At 33.4% G+C, this 18,781-nt stretch overlaps 1 protein-coding gene across 2 annotated transcripts in view; it reads right to left on the minus strand.

The window, feature by feature from the left end:
- The window catches only part of GMDS (GDP-mannose 4,6-dehydratase), a 741,335-nt gene that overhangs the window by 387,816 nt on the left and 334,738 nt on the right, over nucleotides 1-18,781 (minus strand). For both annotated transcript variants that reach the window (XM_051970786.1, XM_051970785.1), the window contains exon 7: nucleotides 9,391-9,518. In XM_051970786.1, coding sequence (XP_051826746.1) covers nucleotides 9,391-9,518 — 128 coding nt within the window. The remainder of the gene's footprint in view (nucleotides 1-9,390; nucleotides 9,519-18,781) is intronic.

Below are 18,781 nucleotides of genomic sequence, written 5' to 3' on the forward strand. Positions count from 1 at the left end.
CTTAAGACAGCTGATGTGAAAGGTGAAGAAACACAGAAGATAAAAATGTAAATGTTACAGAATCCATAGACAGGATTAAACTTTCCTTTTTTTTTTCCATGCTGAGAAAAAATGCACTTTGCAAAGAGCTGGAACTTTTAAGGCCTGGGAAAAAGTAACAAATAACAGATCAAAACTGTAGAAGAAAGGTCATTTACACTGAGAATAAATAGGAATAGATAGCAAAACTTATGTTTTTAATAGAAAGATTTGCCTTCTGGAAAAGATTTTTATTTTAATCAGAAGAAGAAATAAATTAACCTTTGTTTGTATTATCGAAAGGGGGATAGAAAGGCCTCAAGCTGATTCTGCCAGAGAGCAGTCAAACCATTTCAAGAGTGTCTGGGCCAATGGTCTGTGAGAATAAAATATTTAATTGTAGTACATGATTTCTCTCAATAAAGGCAGCTCTTTGCAAAAGGTGCTTTTAAAAAATAAATATGGTAAAAACAGTACATTGAGGAAGAGGGGCAATTTTGATTTTTACTTTTCCCTTTAAATGTTCTGAATAAGTCGGCATGAAATCTTGTGGGGGAGGGGGGGAGGGGGTTAAAAAAAAAAGGAAGAGACTATTAGAACTTGAATGCTCAACTTTTTATAGTAAAAATACTCACTACAACCATATAAATGACACAATGTATATAAAATCTGACTGATTAATGCTAAAGGATACAAGTGAAATTCCCAACAAATTGTTAGGAAAATATAGTTAAATTGAAGTCATGTACATTTCTCTTTTTCAGTAAAATCTTCATCAGAATTAAGGAAAGTCAAGTGCATACAAGAGTATAGAAATTGAGTCCTTATACCTTGAAATTGTCTTTTGATGGAAAAAAATCAGTAATTTGTGATTTTTTTTCCCTTAGAAGCAGATATTTATATTTCCACTCAACTTCCTTTAGATTCCTATCCTGTGCCAGTGTAACATATTATAAAAATAATGCCAAAAGATTCAGATATGAAGGTGATTTTTCTCAGGATTTGATTTTTAGGATTCCCAGCAATGTACTACTTCTCTGTAATAGTCATATGATGGTCTGAAATAGTCTGATGACACCAAACACCAATGGGAGTGACTGAAGGGTGGAGTAGAAACTTCCACCTTAATGGGCTTAATTAGCATCAATTAGGGCTTTAATGGCATTTCCACAAAGTTACACAACACATCTCCATGGGCACCATAGAGTTTGAACATGCAACCCCTTTGTCTACTGAACAAATATATGTTTATTTGCCAGTGAATGCTTCATAAAGTCTGAAATGTTTTTCTAGCTTTGCTACCCCATATTCAATCTTAGATGATTTACGCATTTAATGTTTACCTCTAAGCAAAACATATTAAAAATGTGTGTCTCTTTAAAAAACAAAAACAAAAACATTACCTAAGGATGAAAACACCATATACGTCTTATAGAAATTCAATTTATAAATGTTCTCACTGTATCCTAAAGATCTAAAATTCTTTGGGAAGGCAGATCCCATTATGCTACTCCCCAAATCACAAAGAACTGGCCCAAAGGCAAATCTGCTAGTTTTTCACATTTTTCTTAGATTCTTTTAAATAGTACAATGGATTCTCCTGAAACATGTTACAATACAAGTCTGAAATACAACACAGGGCAAAGTAAAGGGGGAAAAGTGATAGAAAGAGGAGGGGAAAAACCCATCCATAGCAATACAGGAGTAGTGTGTCTTATTAAAAGATAGCAAATTTGTCTTTATCTTGGTTTTAAAAAAATTAGAAAATGATAAAAAGGTTTTTTTTTCTCCTAATAATGGAGGATATGCATATTTCCCCCCTTGATTTGAAATCCTTGAAGTTCTATTTCTGAAGTTATTTTAATCTCTCATGAGCAGTTCAAAAATCATTGCCATCTTTCATCAATAGGCAAGAGAGATTTAATTCACTTAGTATTCTTTGGGTATTTTAAAATACTGCATCATACATTATATCTGTAAATTTAATTCAATTTGAGGGAAGGGTCAGATTACAAAATGTGATATTGTATTCAGTGAAAAATTATCCAAACCAACTCATGTAAAAATCTAATCTGGAAATATACATATATACATATCACAGAACTTTAATAAACTGAGAAAACATATGTGAATAGTCTTGCAAAGAATAGTAATGCCACCATTAAGAGACTACTCCCTTATGACAAAATGGAAAAGATATCATCATCATCATCATCATCATCATCATCATCACCATCATCATCAATTTTATAGGTTGCTTCTCTGGGAAAATCTTTCCAGGTATTTATAGTGTATACTTTTGTGGTACATAGGCAATGGGAATACCTATGAGAGAGACAATTATGATACTAATAATGAGAAAGCTAACTCACATAATTCTACAGTATGGCTTTCATTTTATGGCATGAGTAATATATTTAGTTGTCTTTTCCTTTATATTTTAAGGTTGTTTTTATTGACCCACCACAGAAAGTAAAGCCGCTCTTCTCTAAGTATGAGAGGATATTTGTTGCAAAGAATAAACTGGCTTCCTTTAGAAGTCATTACTCAAAGTTTTATTGGTATTTCTCTTTTCCCGTTTTTTCCTTGTTTTTGTAGTGTGTGTGTGTGTGTGTGTGTGTGTGTGTGTGTGTGTGTGTGTGTGTGTGAATAAGAACTGGGATTGCTATGGGCAACTAACTCATTACTATTAGACTGACAGATGAGGCACAAGTGCTTAAGCTAACAAGTTTTAAAGCTCTTCATTACATGGATAAAATTCTAACTGCCTCTTCACCAAAATGGGTCTCTCAGAGACTAGAATCTTTGATTCTTTTCATTTTTACAGCCCATGAAATCTGAGGACAGTGAAAACAGGAAGATACTTTCCTATTAATAGAAAATGGAAAGAACTGAAGCATCATTTCTACAGACAGATCATCTCTTCCAAGAGTATTTTCCATATACTGTGTATTTATGTGTGTGTTGTTTTACAGATGTTGTGTCTCCCATTAAAATGTAAGCTCCTTGAGGGTAAGAATTGCTTTTTGTTTTATAAACTTAGTGGGTAGCATAATACCTGGAACAGATAAACATTAATAAATGTTTATTGATAGATTGATTGATGGCTGATTGCCAGGACATAGTAGAAGGAAGAATAGTGGAGCTCATTCTGTGACAACTGACATAGTTGTACTTGTATATTTTATATCCAGGATATCACACATATTACCCATCTGATAAGTGTAGCCACATTAAAATATAATTGGGAAATAATTAATAAAAGAAATAAAAATACAACAGAATATAGATACTAATATATATTTTTCTAAACCAACATGTAACTCACAGAGATGCTTATATATGGTTTACTGACCCTGATTTCTATTACAGTCTGATACCATCATTCCACATCTTTTTCTGTTTGTTGTTCATTTTCCTAGAGGTTGACTATTCAGCATAATCTACGTGATTTTTAATATTCATCTTAGCTAATGTTCAGTACTTGCTGCTATTCAGTTGTTTTTCAGTCATGTCTGATTCTTTATTAACATCATTTTGGGTTTTGCTTGCAACTGATTTGACATTACCTTGCCCATCTCATTTTACAGATAAGAAAACTGAGGCAAACAGGATTAAGTGATTTGCTCAGTATCACTTAGTTAGTCATATCTGAGACCAGATTTAGACTCAGGAAGAATAATCTTCCTGACTTCAGATTCAGCAATCTATTTTGTCACTTAGCAGTCACTTATTTCTTACTACTAATATGTCTTTTATCAGTACTTTTCAGAAATCTAAAAATTTTCCAGACCATAGATTCTAAAACAGTGCTTCTGTAAAGGCAGATGCCTGCCTTAATTTTGTCAAATGTTTAAAATGTATGGGAAAAACACATTTCCTAGTCATCAAGTGACTAAAAATTGGGACTCTATGCCTTTCTGATCTGTTAACATGCAGCTCTGGATACCTAGCTCTGTCTTTTATAGAAGAAGATGTAGAGTTTCTTCCTAGTAATGGAAGTCCAAGGAAGATGAACTTCTAGGCACATGTTCTCAATCTTTTTTTTTTTTTTTAATAACAGCTTTTTATTTATCAAAATATATGCAAGGATAGTTTTCAACTTTCCCCTTGTGCAAAACTTTGTGTTCCATATTTTTCTCCTTCCCTCCCCTATTCAGAAAGTAATCCAATATTATTTAAACATGTGAGATTCTTCTAAACATATTTCCACATTTATCATGCTGCATAAGAAAAACCAGATCAAAAAGGAAAAAAAAGGAAATAAAAGAAAACAAGAAAGCAAAGAACAACAACAACCAAAAAAGTGAAAATACTGATGTAGTGATTCCCATTCAGTCCCTATAAGCCTCTCTTTAGATGCAGATGGCTCTCTTCATCACAAGTCTATTGGGATGGTCCTGAATCACCTCACTGTTGAAAAGAGCCAAGTCCATTACAATTTGATTTCAGTCTCCTGCTATTTTTAACTACGATAACTATCATCTTGGCCAAGCTATACTTTTGCCCCTGTCATGCTCAAAGTTGGATCTTTCTGGTCTAATGAAGCTACAAGTGACGATATTTTAAGAAAAGAATCTGAAGTTATTTGACTCTCTCATGAGCAATTCAAAAATCATGGCTACCTTTCATCAATAGGCAGGAGAGATTTAATTCACTTATCATTCTTTGGGTATTTTAAAATACTGCCTCATGCAATGTATCTGTAGTTTAATCCACTTTGGGGGAGGGATCAGATGTACAAGATGCAATATTGTGTTCAGTGAAAAATTATTCAAACCAACTCACATAAAAATCTAATCTGAAAACATACATACACACGTCAAATAGCTGGATTTAAACATAATCAATAATAATCTTAATGGTATCAGAGGAAATAGGAAGATATGTGTTCATATCTCTGCAATTTTGTTTTACCAGATATTGCTAAGCAAGTACTATAATGTTAGATAGGTAACTTAGCTCCTTGAATACCAATAAAAATATAATGTACAAATACTGAAGTGATTATTTAGAAAGAAAATTCTTTCTAAAGTGAAATGATTCAAAATGGATTTATGCTATAATAGGACATAGCAAGTATTGATTTTTTTTCTTATCAAGTATAAATATTATTTAAAAACTAACATCTAATGAAACTCCTTTTCCAGCAATTTACATAAGGGTAAAAAAAGAGGAGAGAGGTTTAATAACAAACAATTTGAAAGTGTAAACTATACAGGTTGATACACCTGAATCAGCAACAGGAAATGACTTTGCTATTTAAATTTGTCTCAAAATATTTACAGGACAGAGCAGATCTTAATCATTAAACCTCACTTTTTTTCTTCCTGGACGAGTTGTTATTATACCCTCTTTACAGATGGGTAAGTTAAGATTTGGCAATATGCCCAAGGCTTACAAATAAAACAGAGTTGGGAATATCTACACTACAATCAAACACACCCCCTCCCCCCCCACACACACACGAGGTTTCTAAATTTCATCATGGAAAATTATGAACAGGTATGTATGAAACTGTGGCTTAAGATATGATTAACAAGATAATTTTGCATATGGGTAAACTTGAGGGATAAGTATAAATTAAAAGCACATATGCAAATAAAAAATTCTATTGTTTACTGAGACTGTGCTTCAAAATTTTTATTTTTCTAATGGTGTTAAGGATATGTTGGAACATGTGTTTAAAACATAGCAACACTTTTCTCATCATTATCCCTAAAGCAGCTGCTGATTGTCACTTTGGCAACATTCATTTTTGGTCATTCAGCTCTAAGAAACTATGTTTTAACAAATTTAGAAATGTCAAGAATAATTGATTTTTTTTTTTAACTACATAAAGATGTCTGACCTTGTAATGATACATCTCCAAAGGTTAAAGACTTCAGACCAGTCTCTGTGAGTATAACTGCTTATAAGGCACAGTGAAACAATTGCAGGGCTCATCTTCTCCACTATTAAGATCTGAATTTGAATCACTGCTCCTTAATTTAATCACTGAGAAAGTCACTTTCAAACATTTTGAGTTTCCTCTTCAAAAAATAAGGATAATAAAATTTGTCCTATCTACTCACAGAACTGTGGCCAGGCATAAGAAAGAAGATGGATGTAAAGTGTTCTATGAAAGTGGATTTTTTTGGACATCATCCACATGTGTAAATTATTGGGATACCAGCTGAGTCCCAAACACTTTAGAAGTTAAGAACAAATCAGGCCTATAATTTCAAGGAAAATGATTTGATACTTGGACATGTGTCATTCTAAGTAAAATCTAAAAATTCCATGTTTTCACTAAAACACCAGAGTCCCTTACTTTTGTTCAGATGATCTGAAAACGGGGACTATAAGTATTTTCACTAGTGGGTTTGTCATATAAAGATGCTGTATCATGAAAAATGCCCACTCTGGAGAAGTGAGTTTTAAATAACTTGCAATTTTTGAAGACTTTGTGCTAAATATTTGGGAAAACATTTGTGCTGGAATCTTTAGGCTAGGATCCGAGCTCCAGCCACCAGCAGCACTGCCTGATTGCATAATCAGTGCAGGTGGCTCTACAGGGGCAAAATCATGTAGCAGCAGTCAGTGACAGGAACAATATTAATGATTCTAGATTCATCCTTTTCCTTGTTCTGATATCTCTCACATACTATTAAATGCCCTTTAACTTTGGCTTAAACTATAGAAATGGGTATAAGAAGACACTTTCGCAATGTACAAGAGGAAGCAGAAATGACTGCCACACACACAGGCACACACAATTTTGTTTTGTTCTGATAATATTTTCTGTGGTAGCCAGGTGGTAAAGTGAATAGAATGCAAGCCTTGGAGTCAGGAGAGCCTTTGTTCAACACCAGCCTCAGATCACACTAGTTATATGATCTTGGGAAAGTCATTTAACCCTATTTGTCTCAGTTTCCTCATTTTTAATATGAACTAGAGAAGAAATTGGCAAACCATTTCAATATCTTTGCCAAGAAAACCACAAATGGGGTCATGAAGAGTCAACACGGCTAATTGATTAAATAACAACAGAGATAATATACTCATAAAGAAAAATGACATTTTTTCAAAACTATCTAAATTTCCTAAAAAAATGAAAATTCTGGGAAATATGTTCTCTATAATTACTAAGAAAAACAACTGAATACTTAATTCAAATTTATAGCCAGGACTTAACTCTTTTCCAAAATTTTAATATATTCTGGTACCAGTTATTACATAAACACATTTATCTAAATAAAAATAACAGAAAAATAGCTTCTGACTACAAATAAAGAGAAAACTGTTTCTGTTTCAATCACATCAGTGAACAAGGAAGTCATATGTAGTTTCCTAGAGAGGAATTATTAAAGACAGAAATAGTCGATTGAGCACAGGAAATCTATGAGCACCTAAATATGAGGATAGTAATCTCTAAGGGAGGATACAAAACTACAAAGATACTCATTCATGTTTAGCCACATAAATGTAGTACATATTAAAAAGTAAGAAATCAAGAAATAAAGTTGCAATTACTTATTTGAAGAAACTTCCACATACTGACATATACTTGGAGTTGATTACAGATTCAAATGATAACAATCCAAAGCTGTTTTGAAAGTAGAGGCAAAAATTAAATACAAAAAAAAATCACATTTAAAAAAATAGAAACAAAAGCAAAATCAGACACATAGTATGATGCCCTAAAAAGACAAAACATATAGTTTTAACTATTAACATTGAATAGCTTTCACAAAAATAAAATGAATAAAGATATAGCAAACAGAAAAACTGTATAGATCTTTATATCAAATACTGCTCCTGAGTCTATCATTCAAGATACATTAGCAAATTGATAAAAATGTTTTAAGATAATTACAAACTAGAAAAGATCACAATGAAACATATGACAAATTACTAATAATAGAAAAATACAAATTCAAACAAGTCTGAGATTTCACTTTGCAACGTACAAATAAACAAAAATGGCATAAACAAAACAAAACAAAATCAGAAATAGTGTAAAGAAAGCTTTGGGGAATAGGATCACTAGCACATGATTGGTGCACTTGTGAATTAACCCAACACTTCTGGAAGTGAACTTGAATTTTTTTCTACCCCTTTATATCACCATAGTATTTCAAGTATCCCTTCCCTTCCCCAAGAGCTTTCTAGAAAGGGGGAGAAAAGAGTCAGCATAATTGATGAATATATTGGAAAAAGTCTGAAAAATACAATCATTGGACCAACAACTTCCACAGAGGGGAAGGTTGGATATGTTTTTTCAAATCTCTTTATTTGCATTCCACTTGATCTTTATAATTTTAATATATGTATACTTTTGATATTTTCGTGTGGAGTTGTTCTTTCTACTTATATAATTATAGTTACTATGTATATTGTTTTCTTAGGTCTGTTTATTTCTCTTTGATATTGATCCTTGATATTGATATTGATCATATTGATCTCTCCAAACATCTCTATATTCATTACATACATAATTTCTTTCTTTGAGGTAAGGGAGAAGCAATTGGAGTTGTGACTTGTTGAGAGTAACAAAGTAAGTATCTAAGACCAAATTTGAACTCATGTTTTCCTGACTTCAGGGACAGTGCCCTATCAACTGCCCCACATATATCATTTCTTACAGCAGAGTAATATTCTATTATATTCATGTCTGAGGCCAAAGTTCTTGTTTTATTGCTATTGTTAGCATTTTCAGAACTTATCAAATAATGGTGGTCATCCTTGCTTTATTCCTATATTTGCTGGAAAGAGTTCTAGTGCATCCCTATTGTATATAATGCTTGCTTTTGATTTTAGACAGATTTATAATATATTTTTAAAAGAGTTCCTCTCTACCTTTATTTTGTGGGAATTTTAAACAAAAGTGAATGAGTTTTCTAACCATGGTTTAAATCCTACTTGATCATAATGAAGGGTTTCTTGGATAAATTTCTATCGTCTAGTTGATAGGCTTTCCTTTAAAATTTTTGAGTTATTATTAATTAATGACACTGATCTATAGTTTTCATGTTTTATCTTTTCCTGGTTCAGGTAGTAGGACTGTATTTGTCTCAAAAAGATTCTTAAACAATGTTTTCTTTCTCAAATGTTGAGAATAATTTGTTTAGAATCACTCAAGGAAATTATTTGAACTGGTTTTAAATAATATCTTTGTTTAGGTCACATGTTAGCTAAATGTTACTATTATATGTTTCTAAAGAGTTATGGCTAAAATCAAAAATAGAATAGAGTTAAGTAAATTTAAATTGGCAAAAATTTACAAGATAGCACTAGTAGGTTAAACTGGCTCATTAAAAACAAAGCATCCAAAATATCAAGAAGACAAAAACATTGAGAAAAAAAAAAGGCAGGTAGCCAATAGCCTACCTCCACATAGTCCTTGGCATGGCCCCAATCTCTCTTGGCATCCAGATTCCCCAAACTAAAGCTCTCCAATTGTCCAAGATGAATCTTAGCTACAGATCGGCTAATTTTTCGAGTTACAAAATTAGCCCCTGAAAAAGACAAAAGATATTATCATTGATGTCCCACTGACTGATGAGATGAAATATTTAAAATCATAGCTCTTGAGCATCTCTTTCCTTCTTCAGCATATCTTCTTTTTTGCTAAAAATAATAAAAGCATCAAATCACTAAAGTTCATTTGGGTAAAAGGAAGAAGCTGGAACTTAGATCTACTCTCACAACAAATATCCTTCTTGGTGGAACTTCTTAGCATTCCTCATTTGCTCCTCAATATGCTGGCTAGGCATAAGGCCAAGGAAAAGCTATTGGAATGTCATTTTTTCTGAATACAAAATGCAGAAGGGTTATATAAAAGAAAACACCAGAATGGAAGACAGACAGCTAAGACCACCCTTGGCTATTTTCATGTATGTGTTTTTTAAAGGAACATATTTAACTTTCATATTTTCCAAGTAAGAAAACTTATTGGCCTGTCTGGGTGTGTGTGAGCAGGAGGTACAAAGGAAAATAATTTCATTCATGGGTGTAACACTACTTGCTAGAAGTAAATAAAGAGCTGAAATGAATCAGGAAGTTTTTTTCTCTACATTTAAGTTAGTAAAATAAAAACATTAAAATCTCATATTTTTATGCCAGTAAGCAGCTTTCCAGTTTCACAATGGTTCCAAATGAAATATCTCTCAGAGAACATTCATATCACCTTGCTACTTAAATGAAGTACTGTGAAAGAATGACATATAAAGTTTATATATATGTTTTGAAAAGATCAAATGAAAGGTATCATAAATAAATATAATTGTACTTGTCATTAGTTTTCTCTGGTCTTAAGATCAATCAATCATAGACTCAGATATTTGCTTAGTCTTCTGCATTCAAGCTTTGCTATTCCACAGCATAACTTTCCAGGAAATCGAAAATTTATTACCATATTATGTTTTTATAACTATAATTAAAATGAGGTAATATCACAGTTTATGATATTTTGATGATCTTAATTTTACATTTATTTTGTAGATAACACAAGAAGACTAAAATAATGACTAAAAAAAAGCTTTTGATGTTTAAAGATTCTGGTAAAGAAATACGGGTAATTTTTCTAAAGATGTATCTTAAATTATGGCAAGTTCAAATATATACCTGACTCATTTATTATACAAGGTCATAATGCTTATTTCAGTATTAATATACTTTTGCCAAATATGATGGGAATTCTCTAACCACTATCATTGCATAGAAATAAAATTATGTAATCTTCCTTGGTTCATAAATAAAATATAATTTCATGAACAAATATTTCAAAAGTAAAAGCCTCACCATAATAGAATTACAGGATCTATTATAATAGATAACATAGATAATATGATATTATTATTATCTAACAACTAAAAGGCACTTAACTTCATCTAGTCCCACTTTCGCTTTCCAAAGCAACTATTAAGGATAAAATGTTAAAGAAAAACTTCATAATTTCCCATAATTCCCATAATTTTAATAATCAGAAACTAATACATTTATTTCAGTCTACTTTGATTGAATTTCACAAATATTTGTTAAATGTCAACCATGTATACGTCATTATAGTTGGTGCTTGGGAGAAAGACAAAAATGAAACAGGCTCTTGAAGTAGATGTCAGTCCCCCTTTGTACCCAATATTGGATTGGACCCATAAGTCAGAAATAGTTTCAACTTTGCAGAGATATATCACACTAATGAGAAACTCTATCCAGTGAATGGATCTGATCTCAGTCCAAGACTTCTATGCAATGACTGACTGTGCATACTTTGCCATTAAAAAGGTAATGAATGGCAAAAATGTCATCTTGAACTACCACCAGTATTGATTCATGTTTAAAAAAGTCTTCTTTTGCAGTTTTTGTGTCAAATTTTCTGGCATAAATATCTTCCAACAATCTTTCAAAACAGATATGATGGGCAGCAAGTATAATTGTTAGATTGTTTTGGGAGCAAGTCTAATTGTTAGAATATTTTTCCAGATATCAAGTCTAAATATGCCTCTTTTTAATCTGCCAAGGACTGGAGTGGGAAAAAAAAAATCCCTTTAAGATAATAAATTGCAGATAAAGTGCTGCCCTGAGGTGATTCAGTTTGCAAAGCTCCTTAATTTGGGGGTGTATGAAAAGTTTATTTTTTAGTTAATGCTTTAAAAACCATATTTTATTATAATTGGTTTTCATTATTGTGCTAAGCATTTTATTTTATGTACTTAGAACATTCTGAGAAAGGATACATAGGTTTACTAGAATGTCACAGGGGTCCATAATACCCATCCTCTCCCCCCCCCACACACAAAGATTAAGAATTCTTAGTATAAAATTTATGTGTCAGTAGTCTTCTATACCAATGAAATTGCAGGTCTACTCTCTATTTGGATTCTGGTACTGTCTTAGGTTAAGTCTGAATTCTTTTTTTTTCCCTCTGAGGCAATTGGGGTTAAGTGACTTACCCAGGGTCACACAGCTAGGAAGTATTAAGTGTCTAAGTTCACATTTGAACTCAGGTCCTCCCGACTTCAGGGCTGATAGTCTATCCACTGTACTACCTAGTTGCCCCTTAAGTCTGAATTCTTAAGAAAAAAAAGGACATTTTAAAAAATATCAAGGAGAGACCTCTAGGATCCAAGATGGCAGAGTCAACCGTGAATTGCTGTACCTCTCCCAAATTTAACTCAGGGCAACCAAAAAAGTGCCCCTCGACAATTTCTAGAACAGTGCAATCAGCAAGGAGATAGGATGAAACAATCTTTTAGCAGAGAAAACTTGGAAGTTTAGCAAGAGGGATCTGTCTCCTTCGGATATAGAAGGGACACAGTCCATGACTGGAGTTCCCAGCAAGTCTTCAGCAAGTTCCTCAGCAAATCAGCAGGAGAAATTAAACACCAGGGTGGTGGAGCAGGCAAATGCCAAGACCAGGACCTTACAGAGGCCTTAGCATAGCTAGGGGAGCCAGGAGACTCTAGCTCTGGGGATTACCACAGGCTTCGGTGTAACCCCAGGTAAAGAGGCATCCTTCAGTGGCCAGACCACAGTACGCTTCAGTGAGCCCTAAGAGAAACACAGAAACGTGCCCACTGTACCTCAGGACATGCCAGACACCACATTAGGACCCTACCTCAGCACCAAGTAGACTGCCAGACCCCCATGGCCTCCAGGAGCTCCAGCCACTCCCTATTGCACACCTTACTGCAGCATCAGACACAGCAATCTCCTGTGAGTCTCAGAGCAACATCAGTGTAGCATTAGGTGAACAGTCACGGCCTACACCCACTGGCTCAAGATGCCTGAGACAATGCCCATTCTGTCACAGGAGAAGAGTTCAAATTTAAAAGAAAGATAGAAGGGAAAAAAAAAGATCAAAAAACAACAACAAAAAGAACCCAACCACAGAGACTTTTTCATGGTGACAGGGAAGATCAAGACACAAACTCAGAAGAGAATAACAATGTCAAAAGACCTATGGACAAAACCCCCAAATTAAAGCATTAAGCATGGAGCAGAACTCTTCAAGAGGAAAAAGTCTGGGGAGAGGCCTAAAGTTACAGTTTAAAAGGTATAAAGGGGCTTTTCACCCCTTCTGGCTCACCCTCTCCCTTAGTTGTTGTCCCAATTCTTCCTCTGAAAAAGTTCTAGGGGACTAGTCAAGTTGAAGTCTTTGCTTCCTTCATATGTGGTGAAAAGCAGGCTTGGGTCATTAGATAGCATGGATGAGCCACAACCCTTCCATTGTGAATTACTGAATGTATTGTAAGTAGGGAAGCAGTATTAGTTGACAGGAAAACAGGAGAGCTTTGTAATTGTTTAAATTCTCCATACATCTTGCTCTAAACTTCAACCCAGAAGGATCCTGGGTGGAAGTAAGTCAAAAAAGGCATAGCAGAAGGTAGAGGAAAGGAGCGAATTCTGTGATTCATTTTCATTTTTTTTTCCTTTTCATTAATTCCCTTTATATTCTTTGCCTTTTGTTTGTATAGGTGAATTTTGTTATTATCTTTTCATCATTTTAAATCACAAATTCTCAGAGATCATTTCCACTCATAGTTCTATCATTTTCCCCAAGAAACCTGACATTCCATGTTATTACGAATCAGATCCAGAACTGAATACAAATACAAAGGAATGGGAACTAACAATACCATATCCTGAACTCTATTATAAAGTAGTAATCATCAAAAGTATATAGTACTATCTATAGAAAAGACTTGGTACACAAGTCATGGCAGTCAATAACTGTAATGTTCTTGTTTGGTTTTCTGGAGGTCTTGGGAGCAGCCTTCTTTTAAGTAGAGTAATCACCCCAAGAATAGCCAGGTGTTAAAGTCCAAATACTTTATTATCTCCTTCACAATCTAGTTTTCTTGCCTGGGGCCCAGGCTAGCTTTCTTAAGAGAGCCCTTCAGAGTCTTAGTTTCAGTGGAGAAGCTAAGTTGGACAGGCCTGCCACCATGGTAGTGTGAAATGGAGTGAATGAATCTGGCTCCGAGTCCCTTCTGAGTCTGTGTCTGCCCCTTCTGAGTCTCTCTCTCCTAGCTCTTCTGAGTCTGTCTCTGGCTCTCAGTCCGAGGGCTTGGCTTCAGCTTTCAGCCACCACAAAGGAGGATGATGGAATGAATCTGTCTCTCCTTGGCTCCCAGAGCTTGAGCTCCAGTCTCCAATCCACTTGTCTTCTCTGGCTCTGAATCACAGTTTATATGCTCTACACTGAGTATAAATTAATCATTATATCACTAGGAAACCATTATTTGTTGTAAGATTAAATCAATCATACTGAACTTAGAGAACTATTAATCACCATGCTAAAACAGATGACCATTGTCTCATCAATTCCATTGAATTAGCACTTTGTAAAATGCACTAATCAATTCCACTGAATTAGCATTTTAAAAATTCTTGTTTCAAGTTCAGAGTTCTGGCCCATAACAAATGACCATAATAGTCTAGTATTTGCAAATCCAAAGACCCAGCTTTTGGGATAAAAACTATTTGTTAAAAACTACTCAAAAAAATGGAAAATAATAGTATACAAACTAGATATAGACCAACATCTCACACTATGTACCAAGATTAAATCATAATCTGTGCATGACATAGACAAAAGGCAGTTTTCAGATGAAATCAAAGCTACCTGTAGGTATATGAAAAAGTGTACTAAGTTACTTTTGATTAGAAAAATGTAAATTAAAATAACTTTGACATATCACCTCACACCTATCAGATTGGCTAATATGACAATAAAAGGAAGTGATAAATGCTGGAGAGGATGAGGGAAAACTGGGACATTAATGACTAGTGATGGAGCTGTAAACTCATCAACAATTGTGGAGAACAATTTAGAACTATACCCAGAGGTCAGTCAAACTATACAATACTCTTTGATCCAGCAATACTACTACTAGGTCTGTATCCCAAAAAGATTACATTGAGTGATGATTAACTATGAATGATTCAGATCTCAGAAACACAGTGATCCCAAACAAATACAAAGGAATCATAAAGGAAAATGTTATCCACATCCAGATAAAGAATTGATGGACTCTGAATTCAGATCAAAGAACTTTTTTTTTTCACTTACTTTATTCAAATTTTTGAGTCTTCTTTTTCCCCTTTTGATCTTTTTCTTTTACAACTGTGACTAATAAGGAAATATGTTTTACATGATAGCACAAATACAAGCTATAACAAACTGCCCACCATCTTTGAAAGAGGGCAGGGGAGAGAAAAAGGGAAAATATTTTGGAATTCAAAATCTTTTTTTTCTTTCAATCGTATTTTATTTTTCCAAATACATGTAAAGGTAGTTTCCAACATTCATTTTTTGCCTGATTTTGTATTCCAAATTTTTTTCTTGCCTACTTTACCCACCCTATCCTAAAGACAGCAAACAATCTGATACAGGTTAAATATGCACAGTACTTTAAAACTTCCATATGTGTCATGTTCTGCAAGAAAAATCAGACCAAAAGAGAAATAACCATTTATTTTGTGGTTTGATTTATCTAGTTTTTAGAGTGCAAGGTTGAGATTCCCCCACTAGTATAGTTTTGTTGTCTATTTCTTCTTGCAGCTCTCTTAATTTCTCCTCTAAGAATCTGTCTGCTATAACAGTTGGTGCATGTATGTTTAGTATTGATATTATTTCATTATCTGTGGTACTCTTTAGCAAGATATAGTTTCCTTCCTTATCTCCTATAATTAGATCTATTTTTGCTTTTGCTTGATCTGAGATCAGAATTGTACCTCTGCTTTTTTTTACTTCATCTGAAGTATAAAAGATTCTGCTCCAAGCTTTTACCTTTACTCTGTATGTATTACTCCGCTTTAAATGTGTTTTTAATAAACAAAAATTGTAGAATTCTGGCTTTTAATCCAGTCTTCTTTCCTGCTTCTGTTTTATGGGGGAGTTCATCTCATTCACATTCACAGTTAAAATGACTAATTCTGTATTTCCCACGATCTTATTTACCCCAAATTATGCTTTTCTCTTTCTTTTTCCCCTTTCCCTCCTCCCCAGTATTTTGCTGCTGACTACCATCTCATTCAAACAACGCCCCCTTACAATCCTTCTCCCTTTTTTATACCTTTACCCTATTACTTCTGTTTTTCCTTCTATTAGCCTCTCCCTTTCCTTTCCCTTTTCCCTTCCTACTTCCCTATAAGGTGAGACAAGTTTCTCTGTGAAAGAAATTAAAACCGTTTCTATTCATATGAAAAGGTGCTCTAAATAAATTACTTTGATCAGAGAAATGCAAATTAAGACACCTCTGAGGTACCATTACATACCTCTCAGATTTAACATATATTTTTACCATGTTAAAAATAAATAAACATAAAAGTACAACATAATCAAAATACTTCTTCCCAAATTAGAACTTATATTTGTTTACTTAGCCAAAGAGGGAAAAAAATCAATATTTCATTCCTCACTGGAGTACATTATGCTGGGTATAAAGTTATCTCTCTTTGACATTAAAAAGTATTATTAGTTTCTTCAAAAATTTTCAATGATTTGGTTTCTAGATTTTTCTTTGTTCTGGATATCTACTTATAGAGTCCTCTTAATTTGTAGTTAGAAGGAATGGACCCATTGTAATGGACATGGGTTCAGTTTGCAACTAGCAAAGGGATAAGAAGGAGAGCAAAGAACATTTTTTAATAGTTTCATAATCATTAAAACTTACTGTAGTCATTTTAATTTAGTTTTTTAAAAATCTTATACTAAGAAAATTGTTTAGCTTTTTTTTTTTTTTTTTATAGGATGGATTTAGACAGGATTGGGTAATATTGACTAATTCAGATGAGGAAATTTAGGTCTGGAGGGTTCCAGTGATTTGCCTTTAGTTATATAAGTGGTTAGGAGAAGAGCTAGGGGAAACTAGTTCTCTGACTCCACTGACAGTGTTTCTTCCACAGCACCAAGCAGTAATACAGAACTTTGAATTGCCTGCAGAGTCATCCTGTTTTTTGTGATGCTTCCCCTTTAAGTCAGGGTACATTTCCTGTAGGCTCAGAAAAGACAAGAAGATCACCTACTGTTTGAGATCACTCCACCACCTAAACACAATGAGGTGAATTAAGGTCAGAATTAAAGCCAAATTCTTAATTTCCTGGCTTTGTCAGTCTGCTAGTCACATTTTAATATTTCCATTCCTTTGTAAAGTGGTCACTATTGTTAGGCCTCAATTTTATTTTGTCACAAATATTTTATAAAATATCACAAAAGAATGTTTTAACTTAAGAATCCCCTAAAATATGATATAAAAATGGAGAAAATTGAAGAAAATGTGATACTCTAAAATATTATTAATAAAATTTCACCAAAAAAAAAAAGGGCATTATTCCTTTCCCTCATTATATAAAAGGTAGAGACTATTTTTTTTCCTCTCTGTATTCCAGACATTATTAGTATACAATTCCTGGTACATAGTAAGCACTTAATAAGTGCCCACTGACAATTTAGAAGCATGCTTTTTTAAATTAACAAATAAGAAATGGATGTAATAACAGCAGATTGTGTTTGTTTTAATCTACATCAGAACTTATTTCTTTGGAGATATTTTCAAAAATACTAACTGGGGACTGCTGATGATAATGATTATTTCTAACACATATATAATTCTTTAGAGCAAGTGAAATGTTTCATTAAAATAACAGAAATGAAGGAAGAAACAATGAAGGGGTATATGTCAAGTCCTAAAATTAATAATCATTATTTTTATCTCATTTCCCAATGACAGAGATGAATTTTCATATTATTTTTCCACGCAGACCTCAAATTAATTATGGTTAAAGTGGTGATGTCACTTTGAGCACAAGAGCAATTTTCTCAACAGAATTATATGCTTGAAATTAATGTTTAACCAGTTTTACAATTTGAAATTATTCTGAAATATTCTCTAGAATGGAAAGCCTCTTCCTATGCAGAATGAGTGATACTTCTTTGGAAAGTAAAAATTGTAAAAATCATTCCATTGCATACTGAACCCCACATGAACCTAAACCTCGGCCCTGATTTTTCCCCCCACGATCCTGCCATCTGCTGCTCCAAAGCACGTGGTAATTTTAGGCATCCCCACTGAGAACTGACTGGGCCACAGCTCTGTTGAGACAGGGTGTAGAAAGAAAAGACACTGAGAATGTCATGGCTGACTGACCAGACTCCTGAGATCAGAGAGATTATGCCTCATTTGCTCACCAAGTCCTGCCAAAAGCAACACTATTTAACTGCAGGTACTCAAAACCCACCAGGCATGTTTAAAGAAATTTCAGGCTTAAAAGAAGACCATTCATAATGTGCATTTGTTTGGGAAAACTACCACCTTTTGGCAAGTATTCATAAATAAGTCTTTAAAGGGAGAAGCAAAAAAGGATTCTGCTGTTTGTACCAACTACTGGGTACATTTTTCTGCCAATAGTTATTACACTCATAAATACTTTAGTTGAAGTGAAATGAAAGAAAAAATGTAGAGAAATTTTACAGCAAATAATAATCAAAAAAGATAACTACCAATTTTATAAACTGAAAGTAAAAAGTAAAATCCAACAATTTTTAATAGCTATATATTCACAGTAAATGTCTAACCAAACTTTCATATTTTAAAGAATTTACAAAGAGAATTCTTAAACATTTGATAATAGCATTTTTATAATTAAAATGGACATGTCCTCTTTTTTTCTCACAAGTTTTGTCTATAATTTTAATAAATATTTGGTAGCCCCATCAAGAATGAATTATTGTACTTATTTCCCTCATAGTCCTTTGAAAAATTATCATTCTTCT

This window comes from Antechinus flavipes, chromosome 1 (assembly GCF_016432865.1).
Source record: "Antechinus flavipes isolate AdamAnt ecotype Samford, QLD, Australia chromosome 1, AdamAnt_v2, whole genome shotgun sequence".
Taxonomy (NCBI): Eukaryota; Metazoa; Chordata; class Mammalia; order Dasyuromorphia; family Dasyuridae; genus Antechinus; species Antechinus flavipes.